The sequence below is a fragment of the Cryptomeria japonica genome, chromosome 3, assembly GCF_030272615.1.
Source record: "Cryptomeria japonica chromosome 3, Sugi_1.0, whole genome shotgun sequence".
In the NCBI taxonomy this organism is placed as follows: Eukaryota; Viridiplantae; Streptophyta; class Pinopsida; order Cupressales; family Cupressaceae; genus Cryptomeria; species Cryptomeria japonica.
Window position 1 is genome coordinate 158,928,101 of NC_081407.1, and position 16,098 is coordinate 158,944,198.

At 37.4% G+C, this 16,098-nt stretch overlaps 1 protein-coding gene across 1 annotated transcript; it reads right to left on the bottom strand.

The window, feature by feature from the left end:
- Positions 1 to 14,552: 14,552 nt before the first annotated feature.
- On the bottom strand, positions 14,553 to 15,514 carry LOC131031030 (probable CCR4-associated factor 1 homolog 6). The gene has a single exon (XM_057962037.2). It carries the CDS (start codon positions 15,442 to 15,444, stop codon positions 14,644 to 14,646), a length of 801 nt encoding a protein of 266 aa, XP_057818020.2. The 5' UTR covers positions 15,445 to 15,514; the 3' UTR covers positions 14,553 to 14,643.
- Between the last annotated feature and the right edge of the window lie 584 nt (positions 15,515 to 16,098).

The following is a 16,098-nucleotide window of genomic DNA, read 5'->3' on the forward strand; positions in this document are numbered from 1 at the left end:
GCAGGAGCTAGAAGCAGAATTCAGCCGGTTTGATCGTGTTACCTTGTAACCGATGACCATGCTTCCGAATCTGATGTCTGTATTGGTGATAGTACTGATTCTCATTGTCCTCCTGTCTGATGTTCCATTGGTAATCTTGTTAACCTGATCATTTGGAATTTTCTTCTTTGGACGTTGTCCAACTAGTGGTAAATCGGTGATTGCCTTGATGGCCTCCTTTGTAATCATATATGATCTATCTAGCCAGATAAACTCTCCATGCACTCTGCTCAAAACATACCTGTGTCGACTTGAATTTCATCCTCAGAATGCTACCTACAACAAGTTAGTTTCACAAAATACAAATGGAAATGCTACAGGAAATCCAAACTCAACCAATGAAACTACATGAAATACATATGAAATAAAAATACTAATATTGCCTTCATGGTTTATGTCTCATTGTGTCCTAACTCCACTATTCCTAGTTGCAGACGGTGTGCTCTCAGACAATGCACTGATAGCTTCCAAGATGGCATATGAAGAATGGACTGATAACTGATAGTTAAATGATACTATGATATGCAATGCTACATGATTATGTTAAAATGATTGTACTAAAATGATTATGCTATTTTGCTTCAAGATTAAAACTCACAGATGCATAAGTTTTACAAATGATTTGATTGAAAATGCACTTGAAGTCTCTTGAAGTCTCTTGAATTCTAACTCTCTCTCAACTGAAGCTCTTGATTTTATAGACTTTGAGAGGATGAGATGATATGGATTAGATCAACGGTCATGATCAGATCTGCAGATTTGGATGGCTGTGAGCAAAGGTGAAGGTTGAGAGAAAGGGGGAAGGAGAAGACAAGTGTCACTCATCTCACCTTGACTAGGTTGTTGACTAAGAGAATCTAGGGATGGTTGGAGAAGATTTAGGCATGATAGGACAAGTGGACTCAAGTCCTTCCTAAGATGTAGGGGTGTTGGAGAGAATATAGGAGATGGTTATGAAATATGTGTACGTACACAATATTCATTGAATTTGGAGGTTGAAGATAAATGATGAATTAATATTTAAGAAATATTAATTTCCTTAGCCACATGATGGATGAGTTGGCAAAGGGAAGATGAAGTGGAGATGGAAGGTGAGTTGGAAGAGGGGGATTAAATAATTTAGGAAATTATTTAATATTTGAGACTATAGGATAGGAGAATAATTAATAAATATTGGATATTTAATTGATTGGAGGAGATAATTAAATATTTATATATTCAATTAACTTGGTTAGAGGAATAATTAAATATTAGATATTTAATTAATTAAAAGAATATGATAGATGAATTAATTAATAAAATATTAATTAATAGAAAGACACAAAAATGAATTAAATAAATTAATCTTTTCAAATTAACTATTTAATAGAAGAATAATTATTAAATAAATATTAAATATTTATTTAATTGCTCATAGCCATTTTTATGTGTATACAATACCTAACAATTTCATCTTCGAATTTCGGAATGTCGAGAATGCTGGTAAACCCTAGATCAACAATATGCTGGTATTCAGGTTTAATCTTTCCAGAATCTCCCATTAGCTCATTCATGGACATGCTCTTGATATTGGTCATTCCCAAATCCTCAATATGACAGTGAATGTAGTCTCTTACATCTTCAACATACACAACTCCTTCTGGGACACGGGAAAAAGCACCAATTGAATCATCCAGGGTAGCCACATGTGGATATCGCTTGAAAATCAGCTTGGGATGGTCTATGACCTCAACAACAGTCAGATTTGCAACAAAGATAGGTACAGATGATGATCTCGCTTCCATGATTGAAGATAAATACATGTGAATCGATGTCGGTGAAAAACCCTAAAGACCTCTTCCAATCACTGGTGAAGTCACTCAAGAAGATATATGATCACACTGAATCGCCCTTAATCGCTCTTAATGCAAGGTGATAAAAACTAAAGAAGATTCAACCTTTTATCCTCCAAGAAAAACCCTAATCTTTCATTGATATCAATGACTTTTGGTGAAAGATACCGGATCTCGAACAAACATCTCCATGTTGGATAAGCATCTACAATGTCTCAAACATCTTCCAGAACCTCTTCTTGGGGCATATGCAACATCTTCATGAATTTTTCCTACCCCTAAGGCATCTACCTCAGCTACCGGTTGAGCTACCTGCCCGTGCAGAAGCAACCTCCTCTGCTGGATAAGTAACTGGAGCATTCCCATCTGCAGATTGATCTTCTGACTTCCTGATCCATCTTTGGGTATGATCTTGCCGGATTTCATTAACATTTTCTTTCCCTTTCTCATTTGATCCTCCATTACCAACCTATGGATTTCTGCTTCTACATAATTTAGCAATATGTCCAACCTCATTACATGCATAACATGTAACATTGTTCTTTTGAATTGCTTTGCTAAAACCGGTATAATTGCTTGACCTGATTAGCCATATGTCCAAATTTTCCACATGCATAACATTTTACATTCATTCTGCAATCCTCTGTCTTATGACCATACTTATTACATTTACAACATTGTTTGGGAGCATAATTAGGGTTATGATTTTCTCTATTTCTACATTGCCTAGCCATGTGACCAAATCTATTACAAACAAAACATATACCATTAAATTTATAAGCATTAAACTACCTTACCAGTGCTTTATGGTTTTGATCTTCATTTGCAGTACCAGAACTCTGTCCTTGTTCATATCCAAGTCCACTGGAATCACCATTTTTCCTTTGTCTCTTCAATAACTCATCTAGCTGTGTTGAACTAATCTTGATTTTTTATTTATACTCACTTGCAATAGTCAGATCATCTTTCAGAAATATCATTTGTCTCTCAAGCTCTTGTTCATTACTCTAGGATTGTACTAAATCAGTTCTCAACATATCATTCTCATTAACCAACCTACCACATTCTTCAAATTTGTTCTTCAGAGATACAACAAGATTTTCTTCCTTTTTCTTCCGGTCTTCAATCTCCTTAGTCATTTTCATAGTTATAGCTTGCATTTCATTTCTCATGACCATGTTCTCCCGATTCAACTTCTGACATTGTTCCTTAAGTGCATCTTTCTCTTCATCATCCTTATTCTACAAAAGTTCCTCCCTCCTAGCTTGAACAAATGACAACCTCTCCTGTAGGACAAGAATGAATTCCTTAGCATAATTCAATTCATCTTGTAGCTTTAAGTTCTTCATCCTTTCAGCATCATAATCTTCAAGTGCCATCTCAAGTTGCTTTTCCAAATCCATATCCATGGATCTTCCTCAAGCTGTTAAAATTCCTCCGAGGCACAAGGCTTTGATACTAATTGTTGGAATCCAAGAAAACTTGAGAGGGCCGGGGGTGGGGGTGGGGTGGGGTGGGGGGGCTGAATCAGTGTTCTACCAGAATAATCAATTTTAACCTTATTAAAGCATGCATACACCAACTAGTATACCGGTACATATAGAATTGAAAGAAGTAAAGCAACCAATAAGCCAATCACATAAATGGATACCATAACACACATAATTATACATGGAAAACCTCAAAAAAGAAAAAACATGGTGGGATTTGTGACCCACAATATCAATTCACTAGCCATATGAAGAGATATTACAAAATATAGGGGCCTGCACTTGCAGGAAGGCTTACAGCTTAGATCACACCCAATCACAAAAGGAGCCTCACTGACTATATACAAATCCAGACTACAATCCAGAGAAATGATTGAACTACAAAGATATCATCTTCTATGCCTGAATACAATTTTGGTTAAGCTCTGTCTGTTCCGGTCTGAAACCCTAAACCTTTTACCGGAATACCCCTTACATAAATATCCTCACATACATGATCTCTCTCATATGTTTCGCATTACATAACATCATCCTATTCTCCTATCAATTCATTTTCACATCAATACCATATATCAAAATGATCTAAGCAATTGACCTATATACCTTTTACAATTCATTGTGCCTTATGTCGGCTTACAAAGATAAATACAATATCAATATATGTCAGCTAGATAACATAAATACATGAATATAAAAAATAATTGCCAATGCCGGATCTAAAAGATGTCGGGCTTCAATACCAATAACCTGATTCTAAACCATGTCAGCCTGCATTGCCGGTAACCAAAGAATTCCTTTCAACCTACCGGTGCCGGTGCCGATGAAGTGTCTGTGAAGTGTCCGTGAAGTGCATGCTGGTACACTTTTAACCCAAAAATATGAAGCCGGAATAAATTGCCATGTTTCCATCAATGACAACATAGTAAAACCAACCAATTGAGTATCAGTTGCCAACAAATTTCATTTCCTAAAGGCTAGATATTTTTGTTATCTTCTTACAAATACTAAGAAGATTTCAATTTCTCCAATGCAATATGTTCAGTAATAGAATGACTGATCATTTGTGAACCAAAGATGTACTGAAATTTGAACTCTTTGACATTGCATAAGATTCTTTTTACTCACTTTACCATTTTTTTAAAAGTGTTTTATATGCATAAGATTTATTTTACTTTATCTTCTTTTTTTATAGATTTCTTATATCTGAGTTCAATTGTGTGAGAGTTTTTGTTTTGGGTTATTCTATGATCCATCATCAGAATGAAAGAGTACATCTATCAGCAACTCTGACACAATAAAATTCAGAAATAAAAAATCTATCAACATAATAGACAATAAAAATCTAATGTCATTATCATTCTTGCATGATAGACTATAAACATCTAATGTCATTAGCATATGAACAATTTTGAATTGCAATTACAGGATACAAGAGAAAGAGGTGAAAGACTCAAAAAGTTGATGTCCTATCCCAATCCATACACCACATTTGCAAATATGTTCTTATATGTCTTAGGAACCCCCTGTTTCAATTTCATAAAAACAAAGCAGGTAAGCAAACTATATGACCCAACTTGATGAGAAGTCCCAACTCTCTCCACCTTCAACAACTCAACCAATCTATTAAGCCCTCCATACAAGACATCATAGTACCTAATCAAATGCTTCACATCATAAATGTTGGGGAAATACAATCTCACAAGCTCAAAAAACTGGTCTCCATTGGGAGGCAATGAACTCTAAGTAAGAAGCTTGACCAAATACCCAAAATCATAAACACCATGAAAAGCAATCCAGTGAACATTCTCATTGCAAAAAATGCCACATGAAATAAGTAGCCTTGCAAATCTTCTGGCATCAATACCCATTTGGTTATTTTTGTTGAAATCAATGTCGTTTTGTTTGAGAAGCTCAATGGAGTCAGGGGCATGGAAGTCATGCCTTGGATCAAATTCCCTGAAATTGAATTGCCATACGCAGGGCTGCCCTGTCCTGTAGTGATGAGAGAAAGCAAGTTCACACTGGCCACAATAATTCTGTATTTGTACTCTTTCCTGCTTTGGAAATGCTCAATCTCCTTTACAACTATTCTGGGGAACTCTGTATCCATGGCCACATACTAAAATATCTCCGCTACCCATCAGATTGCTTCGATTTCTTCCTCCACATTATGAGACCACACTTCCCTTATGAGAACTGAATTTTGCTTTCGTATTGCTGCCATTACAAATTCGGATGCACACAACCCAAGCACCAAAGATTATGAATTTAAAATTAGGGAGCAATATTTATAAGTGAGATTAAAACAAAATCTCTCATGCTTTTTGTTCCATGTTTTATTTTTTTTGATGAATAGGCCTTCTCTATTAGATAATAATATTAAAGTACATAGTCACAAAAAAAGGCCAGGGGATACAAGATCACCCCGCGAGAGTCACACGGCAAGAAGCCAGAGCCAAAAAACAAAGCTATTCATCAAAAAAATTCCTCAAGCAGCCAAAGCAGTGGCAGTCGAGGGGGGAAGACCTTGATCATCTCTCTTCCCCCATACATCAGCGGGGCCAAGAGGGGGGTCCGACACAAACCATCCATCTTTTGGGTCTTTTTCTTCTTCTCCTTCCTCCCGCTTGGGAGGCAAAATAGCCAGAGCTAGGCGGGGAAATTTAGAGATGGTGGCAGCAGGCCACCTAGAACCATCACCGACAGCAGGAGCCAAAGTAACATGAGCAACAAAAGGCCACCTCGAGGTAGAGCCACAATGCGGAGGAGAAGCCGAGCGGAGCTTCTGCGTGTCGTCTCCCCCACTAGAGGGGCGATGAGGAGCTTGGGACCGCGGGGTCTGAGAGCGTCGGGCAGAGGAGATTCGGCCACGACAGCGGCCATGGGGCAAAGTGCGGTCTACAGAAACAGAATTCAGCGGCACTCTGGCAACCGCACAAGGGGCATTGCCCCAATGCTGAAGGAGCTCCTGTAAGTGACCCACAAGAGCCACTTTATTGGCTTGTACCTGAATTTGCATTAATAGATTATTACAAATGCAAGCTTTAGCATAGAGTAGGATATTAATATCCAAAGAGCTGTGAGTAAAAAGAACAACATTTCTATCTTTCCAAAGAGTAAATAGGATCTCCTTTCTGAAAGCATGCCATGTCTGGGAAAACTTGAAGGGGATTCTAGGTGAATTTCCCATAAGAGCCATATGCTAAGAAAAGGGCTCAGGCTGAAAAGGCCGAAAGAAATCATGGATCCAACTCCAATACTATTGAGCTCTTTTACAAAACCAAAAATTATGCATAAAAGTTTTTGGGTGACCACAAAAAGGGCATCGACGATCAGGAACCCCCAAATGTTTAAGTTTGGAACCTAAAGGCAACCCTTGAAAAAGAACACACCAAGCAAAGTGTGCAATCTTGAGTTCAGTGGTGGCGGACCAAACAACACGAAACTCAAGTCTCCAAGATTTCTGAGAAGACTGCAAATGCCACTGCTGGTAAAGAATATGGACCATAGGAAAATGGGGCACCGACTAGAGATAACCCATTTTGGGTCTGTAGCTGGTGAAAGGAGTCCAAGGATACCACTTCCAATCCTTCCACCAAGGTCTGACAGATTGAATGCCAAGCTTATGTAACACATGTGAGGGTAAGGCTGAAACCAGAAGGTCATAAGTCTGTCGATTAGGTCGAGACATGAAACTAGACTTGGAGGTCACCCTATGATCGGAGACTCATAGAAACTCTAGAAAACAGGTTCTTAGGTGTTCGAATGCCGTATTTGTGAAATTGCAGAGCACTAACACCCTAGATTTTGGCCAACGGTAACCCTTGCACCTGAAAAAGAGGAGACCACCAGAGGTTGTGTTGATTCATGGAGATCCCATCATGAAAACCATCGTCCGCCCACTGAAGGCAAGGCTTAATAGCTTCCCAAGCATGCCAGATGCTTTTAAAAACAAAAGTACCTTGGATTTGAATTGGGTCTTTCATAATGAGAAGGGTTTGAGAATCAATCCCCTTCCAAGTCGACCTATTGGCAGGAAACCCCGAAGAAGGATTTTCCAATCCTCGTCGCCAGATAAGGCTTTGATGATCCATTTAGCACATAAAGAAAGCTCTTGTTTTTGGGTAGAAATAAGGCCGAGCTCTCTGGACTCCTTGGGAAGGGAAAAATACTCCCAAACAACTCTGTGAAAATCTTGATGGTCAGAACCAGAGGCCCAAAGAAAAGCCCACAAAAGTCTTTCCAACTTCATGTAAGAGGCCTTGGAAGGAGCCCAACATGAAGAGTAATAGACATGAGTGGCAACCAAAATCTTCGAACAAATTTAAAATTTACCAGCTAGAGAGAGAGGCTTGGTTATCCAATAGGCTAATTTTTTCTCAATCTTGTCTAAAACAACATTCTAAAGATCCATAGGCGAAGCTTGAAAGGCAAAAGGAATGCCCCAGAAAGCGAAAATTTTCGCCATGATGAAGCCATTTCTAGTCATATTGAAGAATCTAAGGTGGGGCGGGAAGAAAAGATTGCCTATAACATTGCGTCTTGTGCCATTGAATGGCCGAGCTGGAAGCCAAGCAAAAAGTGTCCAGACATTGAAGAGCAACCTGAACATTATCTTCTTCCTCAATGAGAGTGAGAAAGGAGTCATCCGCAAAATGGTCATTGACAAGTTGAGAAGGTGACTCAGGTAGGGAGATTCCACGAACACGTCCAACAAAGATGGCATTAGCAAGTAAGTACCCAAAACCCTCCGCCGCAAGAACATATAAAGCAGGAGCCAGAGGACAACCCTGGCAAATGGGTCTGAAAAGACCAAAAGCCTCAGACTGACGACCATTGATGGTGATGCAGGCTGAGACATCTCTGAATAACATCTGGACAAACTAAATGAATCTGGGGCTGAAGCCAAGAGTTTTGCACATAGCCAAAATAAATGGCCACTCAATGTGATCATATGCTTTAGTGAAGTCAATCTTAAGGAAGATTGCCCGCTGTTTGGAGCATCGGGCCCAATCCAATCCCTTCCAAAACAACAATAATATTATCCAGAATAAACCTGGACTTCATAAATCCAGTCTGCTCCGAAAAAACAATCAAGGGCAAGAGATGACGAATCTTGAGAGCCAAGGCTTTGGCAATGATCTTATACGAGACATTGAGCAAGGTAATAGGCCTCCAATTGCAAATATCCTTCGGGTCCCTAGCCTTAGGGATAGCTTTGATGTTACCCTAGTTAAGCATCTTTCCCATGGACTAGGAATGAAAAGCTTCAAGGTAGACCTTATGTAGGTTAGGACCAACACAAGGCCAAAGGGCTTTGTAGAAATCGCAAGGGAAACCATCACACCCAGGGGCTTTATCATCTGCCATAGAAAAAATAGCTTTCTTGAGATCATCAATGGTCAGTAAGAGATCACAAAAGGTCTATTGAGACTCGGAGAGCCTTTTGGGAACAACAGCTAAGCAATCTTGCAAAGCTTGGGCTCTGGCTTGAGAGTTTCCCCACGCTGTGAACACCTTCTCATAATGACAGACAAAAGCTTGCAGAATATCAGGCGGCTCGGTTAGAACAACATGCCCCTCTTTGATTTTCTTAATCCTTACAAAGGTATGACGGGTGCACAAATCTAGGAAAAATTCTTTGGAGGCTCTGTCATCCACCTTGAGCCAATGTAACCTGGCTTTGATTTGAGCTCCTTTGGCAGAGTAATTATTTGCAGCTTGTTTCTGATGACGGATCTGGGCTAACCGAAGTTGCAGATTATAATGAAAAGGATTCGAGGCCAGAGTTTCTGTGGTAGCACAAAGATCTTTAATTCTTTGGTGGTCACGTCATACGAGCACCTGCGGTACATGGCAAGTTGTCTACCATAAATGCGTAGAAACCTCACAGAGCAGTTAATGGCGTCATTCCACCACACAATCCAACTAGCGTGATGATGAGGCCTTGGTTCCAAATTCCAAACCCTTTGAATGTGGGCCATCGTGACCTGATGATGCAGGAGAGATGTGTTGAGGTAGAACTGCATCTTAGAAGGATGCGACCTAGCTGGCTACCATTCAATGCTAAACTTTATGGGGAAGTGATCAGACAACATCACATCAACGAGAGGAGTGACAAGAAGATCTAGATATTCAGAAAAAGAAAAAAAAGATTGCGCAGTTACCATAGCACGATCAAGCCTTTTAAAGATTATGTCTGAGCCAGCTCTGAAATTAGATCATGTGCCAAACCCCACCTAGGCGGTGATGGTTGGTGTTGGGGTCGAAAAGACCCAACTTATTACGCATATACTACCAGGCTTCCCTCTCACCAATTGTCCATCGAAAAGGCAAATTTTGTTCTTATCGGTCGCCACCTCAAGCATACTGAAGTCACCACACATGACCTAAGTTGTAGGTGGCAGAGTATTAGCAATCCAACGCCATAAGTGTGATCTATCGACCGCATCATTGGGAGAATAGACATTAAAAATCCCAACATAATGATTATCAATTGATAACAAAATGCATACAATGCACTGCATGGGATCAAAACCGTGAGAAATAACCACAAAAAGCCAACGAGGTGAAAGGAGAATAGCAACTCTACCTCGAATAGCCTTATGCTATGAAGCAAAAATAAGGCTATCCGACCAAATAACACGGTATGCAACAGTAAGCATGAAACCAACAATTTGAACTTCCCGAAGGTAGAGAACATCCAGGCCTAAAACACGTTGATGAACATCTCTAACAAAATACTTTCTGGTGAGGTTTGTGAGACCCCGAACATTCCATGAGATGTAATTCATGAAAAATATTGCATGTCATCCTCGTCCCCAAGAGAGGAGAAGCTATTGTGCAAAAAATATGAATTGAGACCGGGAAGAGAGTCCCCACCGGAAATAACTCTTCTTTTCTCTAAACCACCATTTGCTATCTCAACACGCCCAGAAGGGATGTGAGAGCGGCACAAAGAGTGTGGAGCAAAAATCGCAAATGTAGCCTGTGGAGTGCAAAGCCAAGGGGGTCGAGCGACACTTTCAGAAGAATCCTCCCCTTGCTATCCAGGGTTTGAAACCGAAGCAGGCGACATAGATACCACTTGGGCAAATGGTGCCTGTGTAGAAGACTCCATCGTCGGCTGAGAACTTGATTTGATGGGTGGCTTTTGGGTAGAAGCCACAAAGTTCTTGCCTTTGCAAACCACAGTGCTCCATTCATCCTTCTTAGCTCCCTACATAGGTCAAGAGCTGATCTCCTTAACAGGGGGTTTTATTTTCGGTACAGCCAAGAGACAATCCCTGATTTTGTGCTCCGCTGAATAGCACCAATAGAAAGTGTTGGGAAGGTTCAAATAAAGCACCTTATGGGTGAAGGCATTGCCACCCACTTGAATATCAACAGTTTCTTTCAGATTGTGGGAAAGGTCGACCTCAATGCAGACCCTCTTTTGAGGGCGAGCATTAAAAAACCGGTCTCGTTCAAGACAAATAACTTTGCCAACAGACTGAGCAATAGTTTGCATGAAAGACCAACAAGGCAAAGGAAGACTAGGGAACTCAACCCAGACCGAGACTCACAACTTTTTATCATTTGAGACATAAAAGTTTCGAGACCAACACTAGAAAACCAGAAGGGAAGACCTTACGGTCCATGGCCCATGAGAGATGATAGCCTCAACATGGGAAGGGTTCGAGAAACGAAACAAAAAGAAACCCTTGGTGAGGCTTGGACACCATCAAGCCAGACTCCATGAGGAGACCAAGGTTTGGTGACCCAGTCATGAAGTGCATTTTTCAAGCCACTTACAGGCATTATCAAAATCTTGAATAGGAAGCACAACATCAGGCGAGGACATACCTTGTGAAACACTTTCGAGACAAATTTGCAAGGGTGTTTGTTCTGAGGCGCCATGAGGGTCCGTCACAGCAACTCCAACACCAACATCAATTGCTGGGCTAAAGTTGGCCGATGCCATAATAAACTCTAGAATCCCGCAGTAAATGTGGTTTGAAAAAAACAATACACAACCTCAAACCCTAGCAGAGGAGTATTTGCTCCATGTTTTATTTTAAGACGGTTCGGATTTATTATTTTTGAAGTTGAAAAAAGGAATAGATTTCTTGTTCAGTTTATTTTTAGCCCAACTCTTTTAACATTTATAATACTCAAAGATATTTGGTAAACATAGAGTTTAAATTTGATTTATTTAGAATGCTCAAAATCAATTTAATATGTCCCAGTTATGACATTTTTTATATAATAATTATTTTTTAAGGACTTGTTAAAATAGCATTTTTTATATAAATATTTTTAAGTACTTCTAAAAAAGCAAAGTGCATATTTAAATTCTTAAAAAAAATAACCTTTATATATATATTTAGACTATGTTAATTCAAGAAATTTAAATATATGTTCTAAAAATCATTTTAGAAATTTAAATATATACTCAAAATCTTTTTTAGAAATTTAAATATATACTATAAAAATATAAAAGCATGGCCGATTGTCAATGGCACCATCATCAAAAATGCCACAGATGCTGACCAGCGACAGAAATATGACAAGGTTAACCACAAAGCCAAGCAAATTATTATGTTAGGTGTATCAAATGAGGTTAAGCTTCATATTTAAGATTCTAGAAGTGCAAGGATGTATTACAGATTCTACATTACAGAATCAATTGCACTACTTCAAAATGAAAAATGGTGCAAAACTGCTTTTGAGTTGTGAGAGATGATTCCCTCTGCATACAAAACTCTATTGCATACCCCTAGACATCTCCAATAAAAAATCCATGTTTGAAAAATGTGTGAATATGCTTCAACAGGAAGAGTCCATTCACAAAAAAACACAATGAGAAGGATCATATCTTGATCACAAACCAGAAATATGGAAATGGACCCCCCAAGCAGCCACAACAGTAAGATACCAGTCATTCCCAGAACAAATGTCCACCTTGTGGGAAGCACAGGTACAAACAAAATGAATATTGGTACAACTTTACAAATGGATCTTCCAGCAACAAGAAGCCACAACAAACACAAGGTGTGAATAATAAGGCTCCACAATAGAAGAACACCACAACACAAACAAAATGAAAATATTATTGTAGACAACTCTGTAAATGAAGAGTATGTCTAAACTGACCACACTCATTAGGAGATCCCTCATCCAAGTTCAGTATGGTATCTAGACTCAAGTGCAACATGGTACATGACCATACAAAAGGATAATTTTCACTTTGAACCATACCTCTAACAATTTAGATGGTGTCTCTTTACAACATGATACGCATTGCTGTATTCTTACAGAAGTTATATATGTTTCCAAACTCCAAGTAATTTATCAGTTCTTGGTCAGCTACTAGTTAATTGGAAAAGTGGTAGAAGTTGTGCTTCATTTAGAACAAATCCAAGAGTTTAGAGATTGTTGCACATACTTTTGATATCAGTAATATGTTTAAACTTAGCATTCTCCAGCATTGTCCACCATGACAACAAAGCCCTAGCAATCAAGCTCAATGATTCCACCATCCAAGAGCATCAAAGATATGATCTTGACGAGCAAAATGTCTTTGCAAAACTCAATGAGGTTGATATAAAAAATAGCACTCTAAATCTGTCCAAGAAGTAGAGATATGACTATAAGTTGTGGTAACTGGCTCTTCATATATGTAGTATATGCATGTTCCAGCAAGCACTTAAAAGGGAGATTATTAGATTGCAAGGGTTGTATTCTTCTAAGCTGAGTCCAATGAATAGGACTCAACTTTGTAGGTGTGGAATAGGTGATTGAGTTGAAGTTTTCCTAATAATATTTTCAAATAATACTTAATGTCTAATGAAATTGAATGTCTTTAAATACAAAAGAATGACAATAAAAATGTAAAATATATACCGAATTGGAATGAAGACATATTCATGAAATTGCTTTTAGTGAAGAATGAATTGAATATATTTGTTTCTCTTCAATTGAAAGCAGTATGATACTTTTTCTGAACCATATATTCAATACTATTTAAGTATGATGGTCAGAATGAATTGTAATGAAAATAAATTCGGAACCTCTAAATCATACTTAAGGGAAGAGTCTGGGTGCAACATCATAATTTGCACATTTAACTTGGCTTTTGGCTGTTGGACTTAATTTTATCCAGTCAATCAAAGAGAAGTTAGTACTAGGATGACTAGGATGACTAAGAAACATATAAAGATATTTAAAGCAAAATATTTTAGTAATAGGATGACTAGTTAGCAATCAATATTTAATGCAAAAATATTAAACAAAATAATATATCAGCAGCTCTAATTCTTCAAACTGTTATCTTTCAAAGAAATACAACTCAAGCATATATAATGCTTTACAAGCTTGGTGTCAAATAAAGCAACCTCCATCTTCAGCAAAGCATAAAAAACTGAAAAAAACCACTTCTATCAATAAATACAAAAACATCCTTTTTGATCTCAATAAAAAATCTCCAAAGAAAGCAGATCCTTCCTTAACTTAGCCTCCAAGAAAAGATAAATAAAAAATCTGCTTTATTCTTTTTTTCTATTTTGAAATAAAAATCAAGAAAAAACAAATAAAAAATCTACTTTATTCCTTTTTTCTATTCTGAAATAAAAACCGGATCTTGACTTTCAAATCAAATTTTGATAGCAACCTCCTAAAAATAAAATAAATCAATTTACATCAAAATAAATAATTAATTAATTAAAAATATTTATTCCAACATTATCAAAATCAAACATACATCAAAATCACAAGATTCACATCATATTTGAATAATAAATTGCATCAGAACAAACATACATCAAAATCACAAGATTCACATCATATTTGAATAATAAATTGCATCAGAACAACACAGCTATAATCCTTGCATGAACATAAGTGTCTGAACATATTGCATTGAAGAAATTTAAATCTTCTTCAATGCAATATGTTACTAATAGAATGACTCAACTCAATTCATGTACAGTTATGTCAAAATTCTCTTCATTTTATGGTTTGATTCTTTAACTCAGAAATAAAGTGAAATATGTACCAAGTCTCCTTTGATTCTTTAACTAAGAAATAGCATGAAATATGTACGAAGTCTACCCATGACAAGGGCTTTGGAACATGATACCATAATCTATCTTTTTAATTAATATATAGATCTGTTATACAGAAAGAAACATTTAAGAAATAGTGTGCTAAATTTTTCTGGGAAATCCAATTTTGAATTGCTTTGTAATTGCAATTAAAATATACAGAACAGAAAGAGGTGAAAGCTTTGAAAAGCTAATGCCCTAACCCAATCCATACACCACATTTGCAAATCTGTCCATATATGTCTCAGGAAACCCCTGTTTCAATTTCATAAAAACAGAGCAGGTAAGCAAGCTGTCAGACCCTGCTTGATGGGCAATCCCAACTCTCTGCACATTGAGCAACTCAGCCAGTCTATTAAGCCCTCCATACAAGCCATCACAGTACTTAATCAAATACTTCACATCATAAATACTTGGGAAGTAAAATTTCATAAGCTCAAAAAATTGGTCTCCACTGGGCGGCAATGGACTGCAAGTAAGGAGCTTCAGCATATACCCAAAATCATAAACACCATGAAATGCAATCCAGTGAACATTCTCATTGAAGAAAATGCCAGACAATGTCAGCATCCTTGCAAACCCTTTGGCATCAATACCTATCGCATTATTTTTCTTGAAATCAATACCACTTTGTGTGAGAAGACTAATGGACTCAGGGTCATGGATTTCTACCGCTGGATCAAATTCCCTGAAATTGAACTGCCAGGCGCAGGGCTGCCCTGTACCGCAGTCGGGCAGATTACCATCTTTGTCGAAAAATGTCAGGCCGAGTTGGATTAGAGAAAGCAAATTTACATTGACCATCATATTGCTGTACTGATAATCTTTCTTGCTTCTAAATTTCAGGGTCGGTTTCACAACAGTTCCGGGAAACTCTGTATCCATGGCAACATACGGATATTCCTTCACCACCGATCGGATCGCTTCAATTTCTTCCTCCACATTATAAGCCCACACTTCCTTAATAAAAACTGAATCTCGCTTCTGAAATTCCGCCATTTTAACTTCTGATTCACCCACCACAAGTATTCACCTACCACAAGTATTACAGAGATGCATGAATTTAAAATTCTCAAGTGATATATATATATATATATATGATTTAAAAAAAATAAAAAATCCTTCAATTGTTTCTTGTTCTATATTAAGGACGACTCCGCTTTTTCGTTTTTTTAACTTGAAGCGAAAGAAACGGGCCTCATTAATTAGGGGAGACGACGAGTAATTTAATATATTAAGTAAAAATGTATTGTTTAAATTTAGGATTATTTATATCTATATATATATATAATTATTAAATATAGTTTCATATTAGTATATTTTAAGTTTCTTGTTATATAATATAAATAATTAAAAAATATTTTTTTAATATAAATTAATGTTAAAATAAGTGACACTAAGAATTTTGAAGTCATGCAACCAATAATGTTATAATATTAAAATGCACGATCTTTTAATATTCCAGTGCACTTACAACTATTAATTCTCACTAATCCTCAACTTTAGTGAAAAAGTGAAGTATCACTTCATTTAAAGAACTAAAAGTCTATCTATAAGTTAAACTTATTAAGATGAAGTTTGGTGACAATTGTATATAATTATACAATTAATTAAGTGTATGTTTGACTAACAAGAGCAAAGTAAATTGGAACT

Coding starts and splice junctions, on each gene's coding strand:
- LOC131031030 (XM_057962037.2), bottom strand. CDS start 15,444: ATGGCGGAATTTCAGAAGCGAGATTCAGTTTTTATTAAGGAAGTGTGG.